Source organism: Lampris incognitus, chromosome 17, assembly GCF_029633865.1.
Source record: "Lampris incognitus isolate fLamInc1 chromosome 17, fLamInc1.hap2, whole genome shotgun sequence".
NCBI classification, from domain to species: Eukaryota; Metazoa; Chordata; class Actinopteri; order Lampriformes; family Lampridae; genus Lampris; species Lampris incognitus.
In genome coordinates, this window is record NC_079227.1 from 25,514,195 (window position 1) to 25,538,325 (window position 24,131).

Sequence of the window (24,131 nt, forward strand, 5' to 3'; positions counted from 1 at the left end):
GTTTGTTGAAGGCGATGCCGTGAGTGCGAGTGACTCCACAGACGGTGACCTATAGATCATAGACCAAAACCAGGGACAAGAAGTAAACCGCCCAAAACGGATTTTGCTTTGGAAAATGTCATCTGTGGACATACAAGTACATCATGTACACACACACACACACACACACACACACCCATTAAAAAGCAGACACAGAAAGTCATGTACACATGTACACACACACACACACACACACACACACACACACACACACACACACACACACACACACACACACACAGGCACCATTAATCAAAATGAAACAAAATAGTGAGTCCGTTAAAATGGATATGGCACTTACAGTCTCCAGGTGTGTGTATGTGTGTGGGTCACTGTGTGTGTATGTGTGTGTACACAGCTGAAAAAGTGTATTTAGTGTTTAGATAGGACATAACGGTCCCCAGAGAAGACTCAGCTGTGCTCTGGGCATGAGCATCTCATCCTGTTACCATGGATCACTGCCTGGCACTAAGTGAGGGACAGAAATTGTGATTTATTTTGCATATGTGTGCGTGTGTGTGTATGTGTGTGTGTGTGTGTGTGTGTGTGTGTGTGTGTGTGTGTTTGAGTATGGAACATAACAGCCAAAGGTTGAGCAAGGCTGATGCGAAATTGATGCAGTGATCCATGTCGACCTAGGAACGAGCAGAAACACACACACACACACACACACACACACACACACACACACACACACACACACACACACACACACACACACACACACACACACACACACACAGTTATTCCTCTGGGGTCAGCGGTAATAGAGTGGCATGGTCAGCTCATAGGGTTGTGTGTTTGTGCCGTGATTGATGCATTATGCACCTCTGCCTCTGCTGCACGCAAAGACAACAAGGAGACACACAATTCAAATGAGAAAACCAGAGGAGACTCTCCATCACAACACAAACAGAACCCAAGCTAAATGGCAATAGCGGCAAAAGCTACTGGAGATTATAAGAGCGACGTAACAAAACAAAAAAAAGACTAGAGTTTTGCATATTTCATCCGCTCCAAATAATGGTGTTTCTGAGGAATAAGCTGCAAAACCTTTACCACGCTGAGGCTTTTATTTGACTGCTGAGTGGGCCATTTTAGTGGCGCTGGGCTTTTAAATACATTTTCTTTATTACTCCTGCCTGAATAATCAGATGTATAATTCATGACATACACACGATGTGCTGGTAAAGTGGCTGCCCACTGAAACGTTCATTGAGCCAACCAGTCTAAAACTGTCTGACAGACGTGCAGTTTAGCAACAGTGCGGCTAGTTGGGTTTCTATGGCAACCGCAGTCGTCCATTTCACCACTCCTTTTTGCCACCATGGAGCGTTCTAGCCTCTCTCTGCTCCCCCTCTTTATTTCTATCCTGTCTCTCGCTCTCTCGCTCTCTCTCTCCGGTCACGAGAGAGAGAGAGAGAGAAACCCCACACGAGGGAATTAAACTTCATCAGGGATTCAAGTCCATTTGTGACAACAGCCACAGAATCACATGCGCGTATGTGCACCCGCACACACCACACACACACACACACACACAACACACACACACACACACACACACACACACACACACACACACACACACACACACACACACACACACACACACAGATGGGAGATGGAGCTTCCAGAAGAATGCACAGCATGTAGTCAGTCACTCACACAGGCACAGCCGCACAAACACACACACACAGCCGCACAAACACACACATACACAAACACACAAATCATTACCCAAATTCCTCCGTGCACTGTTTAGAAAGATACAATGTGCAAACAAAGAAGCCCATCCGACAGCAGTTGGAATGAAGCGCGACAGCGGGATGAGGGGCAAGAGGAAACAGAGGGAGAACGCGTCTTTTGTCTTCGGTGTGAAGGAGAAGTAATTAGCCAGCAACCCTGGGCAGCTTTCATCCAATCACAACAGAAACATTCCACACCTAGCAATTCCGCTCTCCCTCAAGCTCCCATTCTTCCTCATATCGCTCCGGCGGCCCCCCCCCCCCCCCCAACACCTCACACTTAGCTCTTGTCCCTGCACAAGCTCTCTCTTTTTCTCTCTCGGTATCTGTCCCTCCACCCCCTCTCCTCTCTCTCACTGCCTCCATCCCCCCTCCCCTCCATCTCCTAGGTCCTCCCTCCCGTCTGTTTCTCTTTGCTAAAATGGCCGACCTGGAAAACCCTGGCCCTCAGCAAAAATCTCACCACTCCTGAGGAGTCGTTGAACAGGCTGACACGCTTGTGCAAAAGAATGCACACAAGCATGAGTGTGTGTGCACGCACGCACACGCACAAGGCCGCAAAGAGGCACATGTTCACACAGGCACATGGCATGAAGATCATTTGAGTCAGGGAGACGTAAAGAAATAGAACATTAGAGAAACTGATGGGAAAACAAACAAGAGACAGAGACAGACTGATGGACAGAAAGATGGCCTGACAAATAGACACACACACGGACACACACACACACACACCCACATACACACACACACACACAGTAAGGGGAACAGGGTTTAGGTGAGATGGAGGGCCACTTACTGGCAGTACAGTTAATCCTGATACAGTCTGGAGGGAGAGCAGAGCAGAGGGTTAATGCTGCACACACACACAAACTCCACGCACTGGGGACACACACACTGACACACCTGACACACACACACCTACTGTGCTGAGACACACCTTCCTTTGCAACAGGACAACAAAATGGACTTGATCGCATCAGTGAACGTGGTAGTAAAAAAAGTCACTGGCACCTTGGATTTAGCCCACAGGGAGCTGGGAAAAGGGAGTCTATATATTTATCGCCATATCTATGAACTAGATCAGACAAATCAGTTTCTGTCATTTAATCCATCGCGAGAAGGAGAGTGTGTCGGTCCCAGCAACAGCAGTGTGGTCATTGGCTGCTCCAGCTTGAGCGACATTCTCAGTCACCAACCAAAAGCATCTGGAGACTGAGGCGGGTACATGTGTCTGTCTGGTGACGTCTAACACATTCCCATTATTTTGTCGCCCGAAAGCAAAGCGCCAAACTTGGCAAGGGGAGGCACACGGCAGGCCAAGAGGTCTGAGGACTTGGCCCCTTTTTCACCCATGATTGCCTTGGTGTGTCGTGCGGTGTCAACCACAGCAGAAACGTGGCTGCAGACAACCAGAGACCATCAAGTGCACCCTTTCAGAAGCCTGTGAGTGTACGCCACAGGGTGTGTTTATGTTGTCCTAGAGATGTAAGTATGTTTGTGGAAGGTACAAGTGTGGTTGCATATAAATGTGTGCGGTAGGGGGGTGTTAAAAGTAAGCATGTTAGGTAGAGGGGAATATGTGTTATTTGTGCGTGTTGAGTGTAGCGGGGATGCACAGGTCGTCTGGGAGTGAGCAGAGAATGCAGGCTGAGGCTCGACCCTCTGTTCAGTACAAAAGCATAGACAATTGCAATAATCAACAGTTGTGTGCACACATATGCTTGGTTATTTTCAGTTTCGATGATCAGCTAAAGTATATCGCGGCAGCAATATACAATATACAGCATAAAGTCAATGTCACTGCTAAAAATCTGTTTTCCTGTGCACTTAAAAGAGCCATATTAAACATGACCAAACACAACAAACCCACAAGAATGTCCACACAGATGTCAGGACGTAGGTTGTTTTCTAGGGAAAGTGTATTATTAATAAACATTTAATGGTATTTCTGTAAATGTGCCACAGTAAGCAAGAGGCCAGTTTCTGCTGCAGTCCCCTGACAGGTAATTAAACCATGGCGAGTTGTGTGTGTGTTTGTTTGTGTTTGTGTGCGTACCCAGGTTGACAGTGAGTCGGACGCGGCCCCCGTCTAGCTCCAGGCGAAGGGTGTCTGCAGAGTTGCGAGACGTGGTTGCCATGAGAACGCCATAGGCCCTCTGGGACCGAAAGCGTAGTGACACGTCCTCTGCCTCAGTGTGCATGGCCACGGGCAACTGCACCTTCATAAACTTGCTGCCGTCGTACGACAGAATGGTGGCATCTGCGAGACGGATGGAGAGAGACAAGAGACGTGCAGTGATACAGAGGGCGAACGATGAGCAACAAAAAGAGGAAGGGAGGCGGAGGAAGAGCGATACGGGGAGTGCAGTGGAGAGACAGAGAGAGCGTGAGAGAGAGCGGTAGGTAGAGGGAGATGCAACAACAGAGACGGAGAGAAAAGATGATTGACAGGGAGAAAAGAGGTGAGTGGTGAGAGAGAAAAGGAGGCGTGGGGGGGGCAAAGGCAATTTGAAGCTGAGCGAATTGACTTTAAACATGACAAAGTGTGACACAGAGGGGCTACACTTCCCTTGTTCCCACCCATGTAATGTTGAGTTATGGCTCAAACTCTGCACCTCGCTCCTCCTAAATTTAGCTCGTCTCCTTTGTCCCCATTCATTGATCGCTCTGTTTTAGAGAGAGAATATGTAAAGTAGACTCGGCTGGTTGGCAGGTGAAATCAGAATGCGTGGCAGCGACTGTGTTAGCCACCGCCGCCGACATCCCAGACCCCAGAGTCATAATGTAACAAGCTCAGGTGATTCCACTTTAATGTCTTTTGCACATTCATTTGCATATTCATAATCTTCTGTTCCCTGCTGCCTGCTGGGGCCAATCCCTGGCCACTAAACTGTTTTCCTCCGAGGACCCTGCTTTTTTATTGGCCAATTACGTACACAGCTAAACACACTCTGCCTGTCGCTGCATCTCTATCGCTCCTCACCACCTTCTCTCTGTTCCTCTACCGCTCTCTTGCTTCATCCCTCCTTCATTCTCGCTCTCTCTCTCTCTCTCTCTCTCTCTGCCCGTTTCCGTGGGAGACCGTTGGAGCCGAGGCGAAAATGAGAGAACAGGAAGAGAGGGAGGCCTCATGAATACTGATGAGCTGGGAGAGCGAGAGAGAGAGATAGTCTGTGTGTGTGTGTGTGTGTGTGTGTGTGTGTGTGTGTGTGTGTGTGTGTGTGTGTGTGTGTGTGTGTGTGTGTGTGTGTGTGTGTGTGTCTGCGAGTGTGAAACAGAGAATGCGTGTCGGAGTAAGTGAGCGAATTTAAGTGCGGATAGAGGAGGGCTCAGTAAAGCAAGAGAGCAAGGGGAGAGAAAGAGGGAGAGAGTGAATAGAGAGTGAGGCAGACAGAAAGACAGAATAAGAGAGAAAGAGTGTGAGCGAAGGGGAAAGAGAAGGAGGGAGAGAGAGACAGGCAGACAGAGAGAGACAGGCAGACAGAGAGAGAGAGAGAGAGAGAAGTCAGGGTAGAGGAGAGGGGAAAAAAGCTCTTGGCTAAAATGCAAATGAATCCTCATTAACTTGAGGAAAAAGGAGGTGGTTGGCCTGTTATATCACAGATAACATAACTAACAGACACCCATACATATCCACCCACCCACGCATTTTCACACACACACACACACACACACACACACACACACACACACACACACACACACACACACACACACACTGCTGACTAAATTTTCTTCACCATAGTACCTGACTCACTCTTCACCCGGCAAACAGAGGGGGCAGACATAGAGACAGAAAGACAGAGTGTGAAAGAAAGACAGGGAGTGAGAGAGAGAGAGAGAGAGAGAGAGAGAGAGAGAGAGAGAGAGAGAGAGAGAGAGAGAGAGAGAGAGAGAGAGAGAGAGAGCGTTTGAACAACAACAGCAAAAAAAGAAAGAAAGAAGAAAGAAGGCAGGCAGGGCAAATAGCATCGGGTGAGGGAAACAAAGGGTGGAATATGTGAAGAAATGTGCAAGTGTCCTTGGAAGTGTGTCTGCTCTTTATGAAACGATCAGCCATCTTTGTCCACTACAGTGGAGAAAGGGGGGAACAAAGGAGAGGGGGAGAACGAGGGAGGAGAAGAGGAGGGAGAAAAACCGCAGGTAGAGGGAGTAAACACGGCCAATCACTCTCTCCATCTGTTTCTCCATCTGTGCTTCCTTTAATCCACTGAACCACCAGTTAGTGACCCCTCAATACACACAGAGAGAGAGATGAAAACAGGGAGGGATATAGCTAGAAATGAGAGCGAGAGAGAGACAGAGACAGAGAGAGAGAGAGAGAGAGAGAAAGAGAGGGAGGGAGGGAGGGAGGGACAGAGCAGATCGCTGTCCTTTTAATGAAGAGACTTGGAAGAATACACATTTTTCAGACATCAGTGTATGTGTGTGTGTGTGTGTGTGTGTGTGTGTGTCAGTGTATGTCTCCCATTAAATACCAGTATCACTTCACAAGTGCCAGCCTCTGTGGCAAGCCTAGCATCACCTTCCCTCTTGTTGGCTAACTACTATATCTCTGTCTTAAACAGCACTGTTCCAGTCTCTCTGTCCATTGCCTGAGTCTTACTTTCTCTCCACAGCTCTGTATTTCCTGAATGACAATTGATTTTTTTTTCCTCCGAATCATGCCTTTTCTCTCCATTCCCTCTTTCTCTTTCTTTGTCTCTCTCTGTTGACCCCTCTACTCCCATCTCTCATCACCCGACTCTCTACCTGCTGTCATATGGCGGTTCCAGCCTGGTGGTTCTACCCACTTCTACCTCCACAGCTCTCTATCGCTTCCACTCACTCGCTCTCTCTCTCTCTCTCTCTCTCTCTCTCTCTCTCTCTCTCTCTCTCTCTCTCTCTCTCTCTCTCTCTCTCTCTCTCTCTCTCTCTCTCTCCGCGATCCTCTGTCACACTTCGTGCTCCCACTTTCGTTCTGCACACTTCCTCTCCCATCGATTCCCAATCTCCATGTCCACGTCCATGTCCTCTCACTCTTCAAGTACCCCCCCAATCCCACCCCACCCCACCCCTCCAACCAGGTCTCCAAATAGTCACACAATCCTCTCTCCACATCCCCCTTACACCCTCCCTCTCCTCACCTCCAGCTCCCTTTTTCTTTTCCCTCTTTTCAGAGAAATGGGGTTCCTGGAGTGAAAAACATGAAGCCATTCTGATACAGAAGGTTTTTTGTTTTTCTTTGGAGGCTTACTCATTTTCAACTCTTCTCCTGTCGCATCCACCCGACCACCTTTGCCTGTTCTTCTCTACGCTTCCCTCGGTTTCCTCTTCTCACCTCCCCATGCTTCCTGCCCCCCTTCCCCTGAATCCCATTCTCGCTCCACCCTCCCGCCTGGCACCGTTTGAGTCTCACCTCTCTCGCAGGACCGCCCCAGGTAGCCGGTCCCGGAGCAGTCACAGACGTAGCGGTTCCAGCCCTCCCTGCAGATGCCGCTGTGCTGGCAGGGGTTGGACAGACACTGTTTTGGAGCCTCCCTGGAGCACGAGGGCTTCACCCCCACCGCCCGCTGGGCCTCCGCCAGCCGTCGGATGTCTTTGCTCTGGCCATCCACGAACAGGTCCCTGATGCAGCCCACGTAGCCATAGTTCAGCAGAGCAGTCCACACCTGGGTAGGGAATCACATCGACTGATCTGACTTGCATAACAATGAGTTTAGTTTGGTTTAGTGTCATTTACATTTTTGTTTTGTTATATTTAAACGTTCTATACCAGCAGGGGTAGATTCTGCCAGGTAGTTAATAACATCCAGCTGTTGTGCCAGGTCTCAAAACCCCCTGGTTAGATGGCTGAAATACCTTACCCAACAGCTGAATGTAATCCACTACAGCATTAGTGGTTCCCTGGCTGAATTGAAAACCAGCAGTACCGCGGGTCCCGGGGAACATTCACCTGCTGTGTTTTCTTGGTACCGTCCACATACTTATGTTGTTGTATATGCTGCACATTATTGGGATACACTATTAAGAATGCTGAATTCAGAATGCAGGAGGCACCACGTACTACGTATGTTATAACCAGTGGACCCACATCCAAGCAGAGGCGACCCTTCGTAACATCAGAAGAACTTCTTTGCTTTTGCTTAAGTCTTTAAGTATGCTAAAAGTATATTTATCACCATCAATCGGTAGCCTGGAGGGGATATTGCATTGTTTGGTTGCACATGTGCGCATGTATGTGTGTGTGTATATATATGTGTGTGGGTTTGTGTGTGTATCTATCCGTGGCTAATCACGCAAACTACTGGGCCTATCAGCCTAACATTTTTTTTGTGCACGGTTATGACTGCATGAGCCTCTTGTGGTTGCGGTAATTCAAAATTTTTGAAAAACATTTGTTCTCGCTATTGCTGCTCCCTCTCCTCATTCACTCTCTAGCTCGCTCGACCAACGCTGCTTTCAGTTGCTGCCTGATCTGAGTCAACCGTGCACATGCGTGACTCACATCTACGGTTGAGTCAGGCAACGACAGTGTCAGAACCAAAACATTATGTATTCGGGTATGAGTCTTGGACGTAAACGAGAAGTCGATCATATTTTGCAAGTCAGCAAATCATTCACTGCTGAGCTCAGCACAGCAGAACTGGGGGAACACTGGTTAAACCAAAAATAATTCACTTTATTTGCCGCCATACCAAAGTGCCATAGTTTCCAGTGTTTAAACTCCACTATAAAAATGCAATTTCTAGAGTAGGATTAATTACAGTCACAGCTGGAAATCACCTCAGTAGCTACAATAAAACATTTCCCAGGGCTGAGCTATATTTTCTTACTGGGGTTTATGAATGAAAGTCAATCAGCAGAGCAGCCATTCACCTTCATTCATTTTATATCATGGAAACCACGATGGTTAAACACATTTGAAGTCTTTTAATAAGGGCTTTGTAATTATGATAGCCTGATCTCTGTCATTTCATGTCAGATTTGATCGCTTTCGTGCGAGGCTCCACCTCGGAGGCTGCACATCCACAGACTGACAGGCAAAACGCTTTTATTGGGTAGTTTTCTTTTTCAGCTTGAGTGCTGCATATTAACAACTTTCTTTTTTCCAAATTTCCTGTTCAATCGACTTGGGTGCTGTGCAAAAGTCTGGTTTCTCTGTCCATGTGTGCGTGTATTTCCCTTCTCCCGGTAGGTGAATAAAGGATTTGTTGCCAAGTCTGAACAGCGGAGAAGGACCGATACGTATGCCCGGTGGAGATCTACACCCTACTGAGTGCACTCCTCTAGTTCATCATGAAATTGTTAAAAAATACATTTGAATTTGCAGGCGTTAGCTGCTGCTCCTCCCGCTTTGTTGTTTGCCATATTGCTTTGGAAAATTTCTTTCTGACCAACTGTTTCCATGAAATCAACCAATAACTGGGCGGTTTTGATCATTAGCTGACCATAAGCTCTATATTTTCCTCTATGTAGTATTAATACACAAACGTTGTCTAGGCTAAATTTACATACTAACATAGTAAAACATAGTAAAATGTACATACTAGTATGCTGTATTTGCATATGTATGAGCAATTCTGACACAGCTTCTGAAGAGATGGGCTACACACAACATACTAACAGAACATAGTGCATATTAACAATGCTACATACGTACTGCTTAGTACTTACTATCCATCAAAATGTGTTTAGTATGCGGCAAAATTCTATTATACTGTCCTCAGTCAACCAGCGTAAGAGACAGCAAGTGGGTACGGCTCACACAACCTATATCGCCATGGTAACCATGCAAAATCGCCATTTTCTTTTTGGACTAGTGTCCAGTCAACTCATGTTAGTTTTTTTGGGTGAAAGTAATATACATCCTGATATTTTTTTCCCTAATTTTCTCCCCAGTTGTACCTGGCCAATTACCCCGCTCTTTTTGAGCCATCCTGGTCGCTGTACCACCCCCTCTCTGCCGATCCGTAGGGTGCCCCGACCGACCAGAGGAGGCGCTAGTGCAAGTGACCAGGACAAATACCCACATCTGACTTCTCACCCGCAGACGCGGCCAATTGTGTCTGTAGGGATGCCCGGCCAAGCCAGAGGTAACACTGGGATTCGACCTGGCAATCCCGTGCTGGTAGGCAACGGAATAGACCGCTACACTACTGGGACGCACACCATCCTGGTATTTTTAATATGCAAGATTTTTTCCATACTACAAACATTTTAGCACAGTATACAAAAACTGGGTATTATGTAGTATGTACTACAGCCGTAGTATGGATATTCTGACACAACCAAGAAATCTGGTTCTCCAAGGAATGGACTGAGAATCACTGCTCCTCACCATACTACACCTTCTACACTTTGCCAAACCAAGTTTATGAGGTTAACCCCCCCCCTTTTCTCCCCAGTTGTATCTGGCCAATTACCCCACTCTTCCGAGCCGTCCTGGTCGATGCTCCACCTCCTCTGCCAATCCGGGGAGGGCTGCAGACTACCACATGCCTCCTCCTATACATGTGGAGTTGCCAGCCACTTCTTTTCACCTGACAGTGAGGAGTTTTGCCAGGGGGACATAGCGCATGGGAGGATCACGCTAGTCCCCCTCCCCCCCCGAACAGGCGCCCCGACTGACCAGAGGAAGCACTAGTGCAGTGACCAGGCACATACCCACATCCGGCTTCCGATCCGCAGACACGGCCAATTGTGTCTGTAGGGACCCCCGACCAAGCCAGAGGTAACATGGGGGTTCGAACCAGTGATCCTTGTGTTGGTAGGCAACGGAATAGACTGCCATGCCACCCGGACACCCCTTATCAGGTTAACTTGTGATTGATCACTTGTGTCAAGAGATAACAACAGATGCAGACTACAATGGCAGCAAACACACGGATAAACTCACACACCTCGGTAGGAAAGATGAGTCCAGCGCGGTCCTCCGGTAGTCCTCCGAGGTACAGAATGTCGTCCAGGTCCAGAATCTCGCTGTCACCGGGGGCCGTGTACCCCGTACGCACACTGTTCACCGAGATGGTTCCTGGTTCAAACCGACAAAACACCGCAACCTTGTAATTCTGTCATCAATAACACCAGTCAGATCAAAACTATCATCCCTCTATCATCACCAAAATCATTGTCATCTTCATTATTCCCCCCAAGCGGATAGCCTGGAGGAGATTTTGTGTTTGGTTGCATCTGTGTTTCTGTGTGTGTGTGTGTGTGTGTGTGTGTGTGTGTGTGTGTGTGTGTGTGTGTGTGTGTGTGTGTGTGTGCGTCTAATCTCGCAAACTACTGGACCTATCAGCCTAAATTTTTTTGTGCAGTTATGACTGTATGATGAAGAACCTCTCGTGGTTGCGGTGGTTAAAAAAACTTGGAAAAAAGTGTTTTCTTGCAATTGCCCCTCCCTTCTCTTCATTACACTATCTCGCTCGCTTGGCCAGCGCTGCTCTCTGTCGCAGCCTGATCCAAGTCAACCGTGTACATATGTGTGCATGCGCGAGGGCCCGCCTAGGAGGCTGTGCATCCACAGACTGATAGGAAAAACCATTGTATTGGCTGGAAATTCTTAGTGTGAGCGCTGCGTATTAAAAACCTTTTTTCCCCATATTTCCCATTAGACCGACTTTGGCGCTGCACCAAAGTCTTATTATGGTAGGAAAAACACTGTTTTTTCTGTCTGTGTGTGCGTGTATCTATCCGATCATATCGTGCACACTCAGTTTCCAGTTAGAGCCCTTTGTAACCAAGAGGAGGGATGGCGACTGCAGATACCAAATTAAAAAAAAAAAAAAACACAAAAAAAAACAAAACCAGAAAAACAAAGCACCCACTTTGCTGACTGAACTTTCTATCTTGGGCTACTTTACAACACTGGTGACAATTATGTTAAAATATCGTCAGTATCATCCATACTTCACCATTGCATAAGGTAAGACCAAGTGTTATCTTCGTATGACATCACTGATTTTGTGCTTTCCTCTAGATGCTGAGACCAACCCCATCATAGTTGCATGGTCTTTTAATTGATGCAAGACACCCCCCCCCACCCCACCCCCCGTGACTACTCAAGTTTTTCCAGTAAAGTAGTACTCGAGTTGTAAAATTATGCACCCGTGCAACCGTGGCTAATCTCGCACACTACTGGGCCTGTCAGCTTAATCATTTTTGTGCAGTTATGACTGCACGATCAAGGACCTCTTGTGGTTGCAGTGATTCAAAACCTTTGAAAAACCTGTTTTATACCGCAATTGAGTGCTAACTCTTCAGCTGGTTTTTCGCTTAAATCCGAGCACCGGAGAAGGGGAGATGCTCCTGGCGGGGATCTGCACTCTACTGAGTGCACTCTTCTAGTTGTGTTTGTTTCTCATAATCATATACTGCTATGATCATCATATAAATACTACTCATTGCCTGAACAATGATAAGTGTTATTGTTTTCACCACGGGTTAGTTTGAAATGAACACTCAGTACCTACAAATTACAATCCTGTGGAAAATGCAGAGAAATTACAACTAAATGGCCATGCAAAATTAGTGTCCAAAACCCCTGTTATTATTTCCATTCAATCCCCACTCTTCCACCCTCAGGGTCTAGGTTAAAACTGAGAGCTGTAAGTTTACCTGAGCGTCCGTCCCTCTGGAAGTCCACATGGTACCACTCCCCATCGTTTACCTTCCTGTCGATGGCCTTGGTCTTGGAGGTTCCTGAGCCCATGTCCAGCAGCAGGTACAGGTGGCCGTCCAGCATCTCAATGGCAAAGAAGTCCACCTGCGAGTGCAACCAGAGACATAGTGTGACCGTCCTGCAAAGGGCAGTGTCGTTGACAGCTAGCAAGAACACAAAAGAAAACCGTCTTTCCACTTGCAGCAAAACCCATCTGACATTGACAATTAACAGAAGGAATTTGGACTTAAATACCCAAATTAGATTTCACACAGCTGAATCACAAACAAAAACAAAATGAACACAGATATCACCACACACAGTCTTCATGGCTCATTGACTTGGAGCTCATTTAAAATGTGTGTCACAATCTTTTTGGGGGGGGGGTTCCCCGGGGGGGGGTTTCCCCCTTTTTCTCCCAATTGTACTTGGCCAACTACCCCACTCTTCCAAGCATCCCGGTCTCTGCTCCACCCCCTCTGCCGAGCCGGGGAGGGCTGCAGACTACCACATGCCTCCTCCGATACATGTGGAGTCACCAGCCGCGTCTTTTCACCTGACAGTGAGGAGTTTCACCACAGGGATGTATAGCGGATGGGAGGATCACGCTGTTCCCCCCAGTTCCCCCTCCCCCCTGAACAGGTGCCCCAACTGATCAGAGGAGGCACTAGTGCAGCGACCATGACACATACCCACATCCAGCTTCCCACCCATAGACACGGCCAATTGTGTCTGTAGGGACGCCCGACAAAGCCGGAGGTAACACAGGGATTTGAACTGGTTTGCCCTGTGTTGGTAGGCAACGGAATAACCCGTCAAAATCTATTTAGGCCTATGTGTGTATGTCCCTAACTGATAATTTCTAGTGCTGAAAATGTGCATTAACTTGAACCTTCATGGTTGGTGGCGTGCGTGGGTCCTTGCGCTGCTGCTGTCGGGGCTTGCCATGGCTGAAGAGCATGAGTCCATTGGGCTCTGTGGTCCTGAAGTCAAAGGAGATGGAGCCAGCCCTCTTCGCGGTCCACTTGCTAAGCGCCACGAAGGATTCTGGGGTGTCGAAGGTCACCGGGTCCAGGGTGGCTACGCTCTCGCACTTAAAGGCCACTACCCCACTCACCTGGGTCATCGGGGAAAATCCTTAAAGCTTCTAGCATTTGAAAACCTTTGCATAACACAGCAGCAATCAATATCCAGAGGACAATACTGTCTACAGTGAACAAGACCGTTTAGCTTTGTGCTCCTACCTGTGAGCGGACTGAAAGTCAACAGCGTTTTGTTACCTGGCTAAAACATGACTCCCATATACTCTTTGTCGACTTCCTCGAGAGTCTCTACAGCCCGTCAACTGTGTAGGGGTCCTGACAGAAATCTGCGGTACTGTGAAACGTCAGTTCATAAGAGGATGAATTTTCCTCAGATTTGATTTACACACACTTACTTTCATTTTGGGGTCTCCCTGCTTGGCCAGTCGAGACAGCTCCAACCGTACATCATTATTCTTGTACACCACCTTCGGAAGCAAGAAAGGTGGGGGTTAGGGAGCGAGGTCCAGGCGTGACTCCATCCATGCTTAAAAGTAGTCTGTCCTTTATTTTGGTAAATCAAATCTTTCCCTTTAGAAATGTGTTGAAGAACTGGACTATTATGGGAACAAGTCCTTATACAGCTGGCCTAAATACTGGTTTCATATCAGAGATTTTTCTTCATCCAGTTGTCTCTTTCATTATGAACACACTTTTTTTTTACACGCAAACGACTGGGGACGAAAGGACAGCCTGCAAAGAAAAAAAGAGCCCTTTGATTTGCGTTTTCATACAATTCAAGGATGAAGACAGGAGGAGGGATAGGCTGCCTCAATCGTAATTGTCCCTCCTCACCCGCCATTTTTCAGCTCGGGCCCTTTTATTTATTCGGGGGTCCAAGTGTTCTGGCATTTTGTTACGAACGCGACTACCTGGAGATCAGAAAACCACTCGACCCCTTTCTCCTAACGACTTACGCCCCCCCCCCCCGCCGCTCACCGAGGCCCTGTTATTCCATCCTGTCCCTCTCTCTTTCTCTCTGTCACCTCCTCTTTCTTCCACACAGTCCTCCCTCTCTCCGACCGGGCAGAGCGAGGGAGGTGAGTGTGTGTGCGGAGCATGTTGATGAAGGAGATGGCACACACAGGCTCCGCTTTATTACTCCGGCCCTCTCTCCGTGACCCCGTGCAAGACTCCACATCACACACCTCTGCCATGCTCTCTCATGGATCCGCCTTTTATTTCCATTATTTTTTTAAAAATAATTTTTCAGAAATTCTGTGTGTGTATGCTGGATATTGTGACGGTGGGAAGATGCTATGGTTTATTTTCTAATTGTGTGTGTGTGTGTGTGTGTGTGTGTGTGTCTGAAAGCCTGCTTGCATGCACCAAACACATCCTTTTTTTTTTTTTTGAAGTCATGATCACTCACTCATGCGATTTGCAGCATCTATCTTTATCTGCTCACACGCATGATCATATCATCATATTAAATATGCAAATGTGCCAGCGGAGGGCTCACTTTGACAATGGCAGCCTCGTTTAAATGCCATCGGTCTTCATGACGCCAGCACAGAGCGCCCTCAGCACCGATACAAACCGCTCTCTGTCTGGCACATCATCTGTTGGTTGGGTTGGTTATTTATTTATGCCCCCCTGTGTGTATATGTGAATGGCAGAGGCGCACACAGAGAGGGTGTGTATATGATTGTTGTTATGAGTGTGTATTATGGAGCTTCTGTGAGTGTTAATTTGTATGTGTGTGCATACAGACATTTCTGTGTTTGTATATATGTGTGGAAGGATGGGAGTGTGCTTGTGTGTGTGTGCTTGTGGGTATAAATGGCTATATGCGAATGTGTTTGTCTGTGTGCAGATGCACATAACACAGATGCGCATAACACACACTTTATGTGTGTGTGTGTTTATGTTTGTATGAATTTGCGTGTGTAGAAACGCATTTAAACAGTGACTGTGTATGTGTGTGTGTGTTTTTGTGCTGTTTGTTTTTGTATCAATCTCTTTGTGTGTGTGTGTGTGTGTGTGTGTGTGTGTGTGTGTTTATTTGTGCATTTATTGTTGTTGCAGTGTTGTGGCCCATTTCAAGCAGAGCGGATGGATGGAGCATCTCCGTGGCGTAGCTAATTAGCATGTTAGTGCTTAGTGCTGCGTCTACTCCCTCAACGACACTCATCACTGATTCTCTCTGATGCTGGGGAGGGTGTGTGTGTGTGTGTGTGTCTGGGACTGTTTGTGTGACTCTGCCAAATGGATGCATTCTGTGTGTGCGCTTTATAAGATAATGTGTGTACATAACAGAAGGAGAAATTGAGAGAGACCAAGAGAGATACAGAAGAGGACAAGAAAGAAAGAGGACAAGAGAACAAGTGAGAATGAGAGAGAAAGTCAAGTGTTCAGAGTAGTCGGATATATCTAAGGCTGAAGTACCTCAAACATGTTCTGGTTTGGCTTTGCGTCAATCTGTGTGTGTGTGTGTGTGTGTGTGTGTGTGTGTGTGTGTGTGTGTGTGTGTGTGTGTGTGTGTGTGTGTGTGTGTGTGTGTGTGTGTGTGTGTGTGCTTGCGTATGCTTATATGCATGGTTCCCACCTCTTTGAGACAGCCCATGAAGTTGTTGCTGACTGGGGATCCAGGCAGGTCAGCGGTGCTGGGGCTCCCTCCCACATAGAAGAAGTCATCAGAGCCCAGCATGGTGTAGTCCTCCTGGGTGTAGCCTGTGGTGGTCAGGATGCCGTCCACAGAGATGGTCACCTATGCAACAAAGCACAGGGAAAGGACACGCTATATACTCACACCAAAGGCGGCACTAAGCGCCAGCTAGGCGCTGACCAGCCAAATTAGCCCCCGTTATGCTAGCGGCTACAGTGTATGCGTGCTGGTGGGAAAATGGCCTTATCCGATAGGGGTGTTTGTCAGATGTGCTGTTAGGACTTTGATTTTGATGTGGTTTGATTAGCTCTAATGATGGGGTTTAATTGAGTGGTCCTGACTTTAGCCTTTAAAGTTACCCCTAGCATTACAAACATATCATTATGTCCTGCTACAAAAGCCAGGAGCCAGATTTAGCACCGGCCTAGTCTGCCTCCAGTCGGTACTGGTGCTACATTCTGTAGCCCGATCCACCACTTTTACACTTGAACTGGAATCACACAATGTAGTCTGTGCTGTCTTGGCCTAATCTGGCAGTGGTGGAGCTACTTGTACACGGAGCCCACTCCATCTGTATTTGATGGATGACCATTTACTGCAGGCCAAATCTAATCTTCAGCTCCAGCACTGGAGGAATGTTAGTGTTTACCAACTCAAAGCCAGCCCATTATGTTCTATCTGCAGATGATAAGGCTGGCCATACAGAATGGAGCAAGCCAACCAACCCCTATCCAGGGAAGGTTTCGCTGAAAGGCTACCCCATCGTCTACAATCAGCAAACTGATTAAAGCTTTACTCGACATTAAAGCTCGTCTTCTATTTGTATGTGCTATTCATAAGAATTTAGAGACTTTCTTAGCTATCGGCGAAGGAGCTGATCTTACTCAGCGATTCTAAGATCCTGGTTCCAGCTTCAACTCAGTTCACTCGTCTTGCGAGAGACCTAGCTTCACAATCAGCCTGTCCACTTATTACAGCAGACATTTAGTCGTATTTGGCAGCCAACCCTGTCTGCTATGCTGATGTAATACTTTGCATACTTTACAATCTTAGATAGTGGTACAGCATCGGCCAACCTAGAGTGGCTGGCAAACTACTACAATATTTGGTTGGCCACTTAGGAGTGCCAATAATAGCTGTGAGCCTCTTGCTACCCTAGCACAGAGACCCCCTCTTACTGAGGGTGGCTATCAGGCAGGTGTTAGTAATGCCTGTTTAGGCTTGTTAGTATTGTGCAACACAGTGCTTGGGTATTAGTACCACTAGTTAGTAGAAGTTAGTTGTTAGTAGCGGCACCGCTTGCAGCCGCAGTAGTGTTAGTTTTCTCAGGCCAAGATGTGTTGGGTTACTGAATGATGCTGAGGTTAAGGGTTAATGATTTCAATGCTGTTAGTAGTCGTGACAATGCTGGTGTTTCTCATATTAGGGTGAGTTGTGATGATGGTGTTTGTTAGGCTGTGGTCTGGGGCAGACTTGCGGGGCTTATCAAAAATCAGCGAGTTTGAATGAGGTGACACACGCACGAACATACATATATCGATGGACACACACACACAGGTGTTAGATGGGTTAGCGCTACAGGTCATTCCACGCACACATATACATGTATTTTCTGAGACGTATAAACATGCATGCATCCTGCTCCTTAATCTGCATGCAGCCACTGGTGAGGAGGAGACAGGGGTTCAAAAACAAATGACAACATCAAGAGAAGACAGGATGAGACTCAGCTCAGAGGAACCATGGAGAGCATGCATGGAGGGCGAGAGATCAAAAAGGGGGGGGGGAGACGGGAGGGAAGAATCTCTCTATTCATTTCACGGACCAGTCAGATAGGGGAGGGGTCTTTAGGTCATGCCATGCAGGAAGTGGGGGGGGGGGGACTGGCCAATTGCGTGCAGGTGAGGGATGAGCCAATCAGTAGACGCCTACATGTCAATTACTGAGTGATGGGGTGGACAGCAAAAACAGGTACTGGGGAAGAAAGAAAAATATTGGTTGGCGGGAGGGGGAGGAGGGGGGACTTTTAAGTGGAAAAAGGTTACCAACCGCAGTTATCCCTTCTTTTTTTTTTAAATTTAGTTCTGATGTCTATGGCTCAAAAGGAAATAGACACGGGGCAAACCCAAACTAAGAAACAATTAGAATGATATCTACCGAACAATGGAGTTTGTTTACCATAGCGTGTCCAATGCCTGAGTGCTTTGTAGGAGAGGGGGAGAAAGGAAAGCAAAAAACTGTGAACAGAACAACTTCGGGAACAAAAAACAAAAAAAAAAAAAAAGAAAGAAAAAAAAAAGAAAAAAAAAGAGAGAAGCTAGAAGGCCTCTGACGAGGTAAGTAGGTTGGTTGGAGTGGTTTCGCTAGGAGAAGGGCACAGGTTAGGTTAGTAGAATGAATCATTCCATGGATGGTGGTTAGTTTCACTAGCAGGTTAGTAAAGTTAGTAGTTAAGTTAGTAGTACACACAGGCAAACAAGGAGAGGTAGAGCATATTTGGGCTACACACACCTGAGTGCTAGCAGCTCTCGAGTTCTCGTCTCTTTCATTCTCTCTCTCTCTCTCACACACACCCACACACACACACACACACATACATACAAACACACACACACTTGCAGGAGCCATCCCCCGCTGCGGAAAGCAGTGCTGTTCTGGTGGTTAACCCAGTGAAAACTAAGACTTAAACCTCAGATATTTACTTCCTACCACATCCTCACTGCAGGTGGACACAGGACCACTGGCATTTGACTCCAGAGTGATTAATTTCGTAGCGGATCGCAGTCCGGCCCCAGTCGAACCTCTCTAGTTCCTACTGCGGTTTGCACATCTCACTGTCTCATTTGCCGCCAAAATTTTAGGATCAAACAGAAAAACTACACCCAGCTATCAATTTATTAATCAATCCATCAATTCATGTATCCATCCATCCATCCATGCATCAGTCATCCACCTTTCTATCCGTCCAATACAACTAGCTGTCCATCGATCCATCCATCCCTCTATTATCTTTTCATCTGCCCATCCAGCTACCTATCCATTAATCCATATATGATCTATCTATTTATTGACCAATCACCCATCTCTCTCGTTCTCCACCATTTTCTACCACATAGTTTAACCTTATCATTCTAGCATATTGACATCTGCTACGGCAGCTCTCCTCCACTTTTTCTGTCCTCTCCTCTCACCCTGGCCCCTGTCTCTCTCTCTCTCTCCCCTGCTCCCTCTCGCTACTCTGCCCTGTCTCTCTCCCACTTCCGCCTCTTGTTGCCTGGTTACCTGTCTCAGGTTGCGGGTGACCTTGACGTCGTGCCAGGCGTTGTCGTTGAACTTGCCATTGACAGGCTCCACCAGGGCCTCGAAAGCCCCAGAGCCCAGGTTGATGACCAGCGACACGGCGCCGTTCTTCAGCGCCAGGTTGACGTAGTCTGCCGACTTGCCCGTGTGCAGCATCAGGCCGTTGCGCTGCAGCGTCTTGAAGGAGAGCGTGATCTCGTCACTGCTGGACTGGATGGGGCTGGGTGACAGGTCGTAGCAGAAGTACTCGGAGCCCTTGAACGTGGCCACGTACTCCTCGCGAGCTGGGAGGTTGTGCGGCAAAGGTGGGAGGGTAAAGGAGGAGGTGCGGGGGGATAAAGAGAGAATAGGGAAGGAAAGTAAACGGGGGGGGGGGGCGGGGAGGAGAGCCGTTACATTCATATTTTACGCCGTTTCAATGACCGACATTGAAGCAAGGCTGCTTCTAATCACTTGTTCCCACACCGCTCTTCCCAGCACATTCAGACATGACAAAATGGTGTGTGTTCATTGTAGACAGCCGGGTAAGACAAAGCTCAGCTGGGCCTGGTTAAATTTGATTTGGATGTGCGGTAGAAAACATATTGTGTAAGATGCTGAAAATGTTGTTGTTGTCAAGCAAAGCCACACTGCTGCCAGCACTTAGAAGCAACATTTCTCTCCATACCTCTAATCGTACCATGGAGTGGTGTATAAACAAGCTTTGATCACTCGCGTGGGTTGGAGATTAAACGGTGTGGATGTAAGAGAGGCAGTCGTGAATCTGTGGCATTCCAAACTTGTTATGAAACCTGCCATCTCCCTTTTCAGAGAAAAGCCGCGTTGGCAGTCTGAAGTGATGTGCTCTTGTTTGACAACGTGGTTGGTTTTGTGAAGTTCTCAAAATGTGTGTGTGTGTGTGTGTGTGTGTGTGTGTGTGTTGGTGTGCAGTTGTGTGGGTCTCTATTACAAGTGTATAACAGAAACTGAGATTGAGTTTTGTTTTGTTTTTTTCCCAAGGTTTTTTTTTTGCAAGGAAGGCAAGGACTGATGATGGGAAAAGGGAGCATCGGACTGTAAGCAGCATGCCGGGCCACAGCAGGCAAGCTCGACCAATTAGAATTCAGGATGGCAGGCAGAGAGCCAATCGCAACTTACCGTGTGAACCCTGAGCGACCCCCAAGGACACCAGACCAAGGTTTTACAATCCATCATCCTTAAGCTCACACACTCTTATCAGCATACACCCGCCTACATACATAAGTGCAAAGCCACAAAAGCCGGCGAGCAGAGGAACAATCGCGCACAAACAACACGCGTGGCCAACGCTCGCACTTGCATTAAAAAGATCGCACCACTGCAACGGCATACACAAGCAGCCTTGACATTATCTGTCTCCTTCACACCCATCCCCCTTTCAGCATCGCCCTCTCTATCGCTCTTCTCGCCACGATCCCTCTGTCTCTCGCACCTCCCTTCCCCCCCCCCCCGCGCCTCCCGCCGCTGCTCTCCACACATCTTGTTGGCCTGCTTTTTCTTTGATTGTTGGTGTAGCATTCTGCGCGGCGCCTCTGGCGGAGCCGCCATCTCCTGGCTACGTGCTAATGAGAAGAACACAGGGCAGGTTAACACACCGGGTCAGGCTGCAGCAAGAGCCAGGCACACTCGCTAAGGTCCTTCCAAGGAGGAAAGAGGGAAACAACGGGGGGACTTTGCTGTGCAAAGAATCAAGTGAAATACCATTGGTTAACAATTAAGTAAATGGCAGGCAGGTACAGAGGGGGGTAATAACAGAATTGGCTGCACTTGACTGACTGCAACGGAGAGAATAATGAGGAGGAAAAAAACAACAACAACAGAATACGAATTCAAAGAGGCGTTGTGCTTAACTGTTTCTCCTTGCCTCTGTTGCTGGCTGAAATGCCAATATGTAGGCAAGTGAGAAATAGTGTGTTGTTTGCCAGCATGTGTGTGAGTTCCCTCTGGTGTGTGATTCCTTCCTTCACAGCATGTTAATTAAGTGTGTGCACGCTTAGAAAGTGTGCGTGTGTGAGTTTGCGCGTGCATGTGTGTGCACGCGTGCATGCGTGAGCTTATAAGTTTATGCCTTTTATGTGTGTGTGGGTGTGTGTGTGTGTGTGTGTCTGTGGGTGTGGGTGGGTGCCGGTCTCTGTAAATATTGGTGTATTGCTGTCAGAAAAGCTATTACCAACTCAGGGCCTCGGGCTAGTCTTTACTGAGAGGAGCGAGAGCGAGAGGGAGGAGGGAGACACACACATTGAAACAGCTACAAAGGCGAACACCACCAATCACACACACACACACACACACACACACACACACACACACACACACACACACACACACACCGACAACGCAAAACAGCTACACAAGCTAACATCATCCCATACAGGCGTACAGACCTCCACACGCACAGATACACACGCAGGAGACATGCAAACGAATGCAGATGCGACAGCCGAGTGACGGGGGAGCCAAGTGGTTCACAATGAGAACACATGCAGCCGTCCGGCGGCGTTCGAGGGGTAATTTACAGAGGTGTCATTAGGTTTCAGTGCGGTGCTCCGCCTCTCTGTTGCTAATTTACAGACATGTCATTAGAGCAGACAGGAGCACATAAAGCATCTCTGCATCGATCTGGAGGCTCTGGCCCACAAACGCTCACTCTTTGTTCTTTTACATCACACACACACACACACACACACACACACACACACAGCCACATTTATCAACAACAATACATGTTGGAACATATACGCTGTGAAGGACACCAGCACGTGTTATGTATGCATGCCCGCGATTATGTGCATGCTGACATTCACACATAGTGCACACATACACACGTGCACACGCATATGCATGCGTGCGCGCACGCACACACACACACACACACACACACACACACACACACACACACACACAAACACTCAAGTGGGCAGGGTGGGGTGGAGTGGATCTGTTGTAGCTCAGATTAATGGAGTGAGTCAGTATTAGCTCAGAGTAAACAGTGAGACAGACACTGACACACACACCACATGTCACACTCCATCCTGCTGAGAGCTCTGTCGATCAAAGTGAGGCAAGAAACAGAGAGACAGCGAGAGAGAGAGGGAGAGAGAGAGAGAGAGAGAGACAGTGAGAGAGAGAGAGGGAGACAGCGAGAGAGAGAGAGGGAGGGAGAGAGGGAGAGAGACAGCAAGAGAGAGACAGGGAGAAAGAGACAGAAAGAGGGAGAGAGAGCAAGAGAGAGAGAGAGAAAGACAGAGAGAGAGAGAGAAAGTGAGAGACAGCAAGAGAGAGAGGGAGAAAGAGACAGAAAGAGGGAGAGAGAGCAAGAGAGAGAGAGAAAGACAGAGAGAGAGAGAGAAAGTGAGAGACAGCAAGAGAGAGAGGGAGAAAGAGACAGAGAGAGAGCGAGAGCGAGGGTGAGAGAGAAAGAGACAGCAAGAGAGAAAGTGAGAGAGAGAGACAGAGAAAGAGAGAGAGAAAGCGAGCGAGGGCGAGAGACAGAGAGAGGCAGAAAGAGAGAGAGAAAGAGCGAGAGAGAGGGGGTGGATACAGCAAAAGAAGGAGGAAAGTAAGACCCGTAGGGAACAAGGGACATGGAATAGAGAAAGGAGAGAAAAGAGCAGCGAAGTTGGAGTGACTGAAGCGGAGGTAAGGAAGCAAGGAGGGAAAGAAAGAGAGACAAGGAAAGGAAAGCAGAGTATACTGACGAGAGGAACTACCAAAACAAGGTATGCGGAGAGGAGCAGGGAATGGAAGTGCTAAGAGAAGAAAGGAAGAAAAGGAGGGAGGGAGGGAGGACAGAAGAAAAAGACATGGGGAGTGAAAGGGAAACGTATAAAGACTGACAGTGACTGACACAGGACCTGGAGGCCCATTCTACATTTCTAATGAATAAAGCAGGCAATATGTTGGGGGTGGGGGGGGGGCGACGGTTGCTACTGCGGGGACCAGCTGCAACTGTGCATCCCCTACGACGGCCCAATAGACACCAGATAAATTTCTGCGCATGACAAAACGATTTTTCCATCCTCCTCGAGTGCCCCTCTAAAACCATTCACACCCTGACTCGTGATTACCATGGAAACCCCATGTAACAGGGGCTACAGATGTGAATAGGTTTCTGTGTGTGTATGTGTGTGTGTGTGTGTGTGTGTGTGTGTGTGTGTGTGTATGTCAGAGAGAGAGATCGAGGGAGAGGGGGGAGAACGAGTGATTGAGTGAGCAGTACATTATCATGGACAGCTGTACTGAATCAAAATGGCGGATGGAGGCAGGGAGCACATCAAGGGAGCCTACATTATACAGCACCTGATGGAGGGAGCCAGATGGAGGGAGGAAAGAGGGGAGCGAGAGAGGGATGGTAGGGAACAGGGGGGAGAAAGATATTGGGAGCAATGTTTGGATGAAAAGCGGGTTTTGAGAAAAAGGAACCAGGATAGGGGGATAGACGGCGAGAGCGAGAATGAACAACTCGTGAAGAGTAATTGAAAATGCAAACGAGAGAGAGAGGGCGAGAGAAAGAGCGAGAGGGGGGGGGTGGATGGTTGGATGCATGACTACAGTGAAAGAGAGGGAAGGTGGGAGAAAACGCTGGTGTGTCAAAATCCTAGTGTGGCAAGCCTCAATCATGGCAGCCTCGTCGTTGTGGAGATAGCACGCGGCAATTCGCCCGCACCTCGTTTCGGCACCCCCATGCATTT

The 24,131-nt window shown here is 47.9% G+C and overlaps 1 protein-coding gene across 1 annotated transcript in view; it reads right to left on the reverse strand.

The window, feature by feature from the left end:
• The window catches only part of nrxn1a (neurexin 1a), a 63,791-nt gene that overhangs the window by 17,643 nt on the left and 22,017 nt on the right, over positions 1–24,131 (reverse strand). Inside the window, 10 exon segments of the mRNA XM_056297740.1 lie at positions 2,587–2,613; positions 3,847–4,050; positions 7,189–7,441; positions 10,673–10,803; positions 12,390–12,537; positions 13,325–13,549; positions 13,871–13,942; positions 16,063–16,224; positions 18,301–18,324; positions 19,405–19,706. Coding sequence (XP_056153715.1) covers positions 2,587–2,613; positions 3,847–4,050; positions 7,189–7,441; positions 10,673–10,803; positions 12,390–12,537; positions 13,325–13,549; positions 13,871–13,942; positions 16,063–16,224; positions 18,301–18,324; positions 19,405–19,706 — 1,548 coding nt within the window.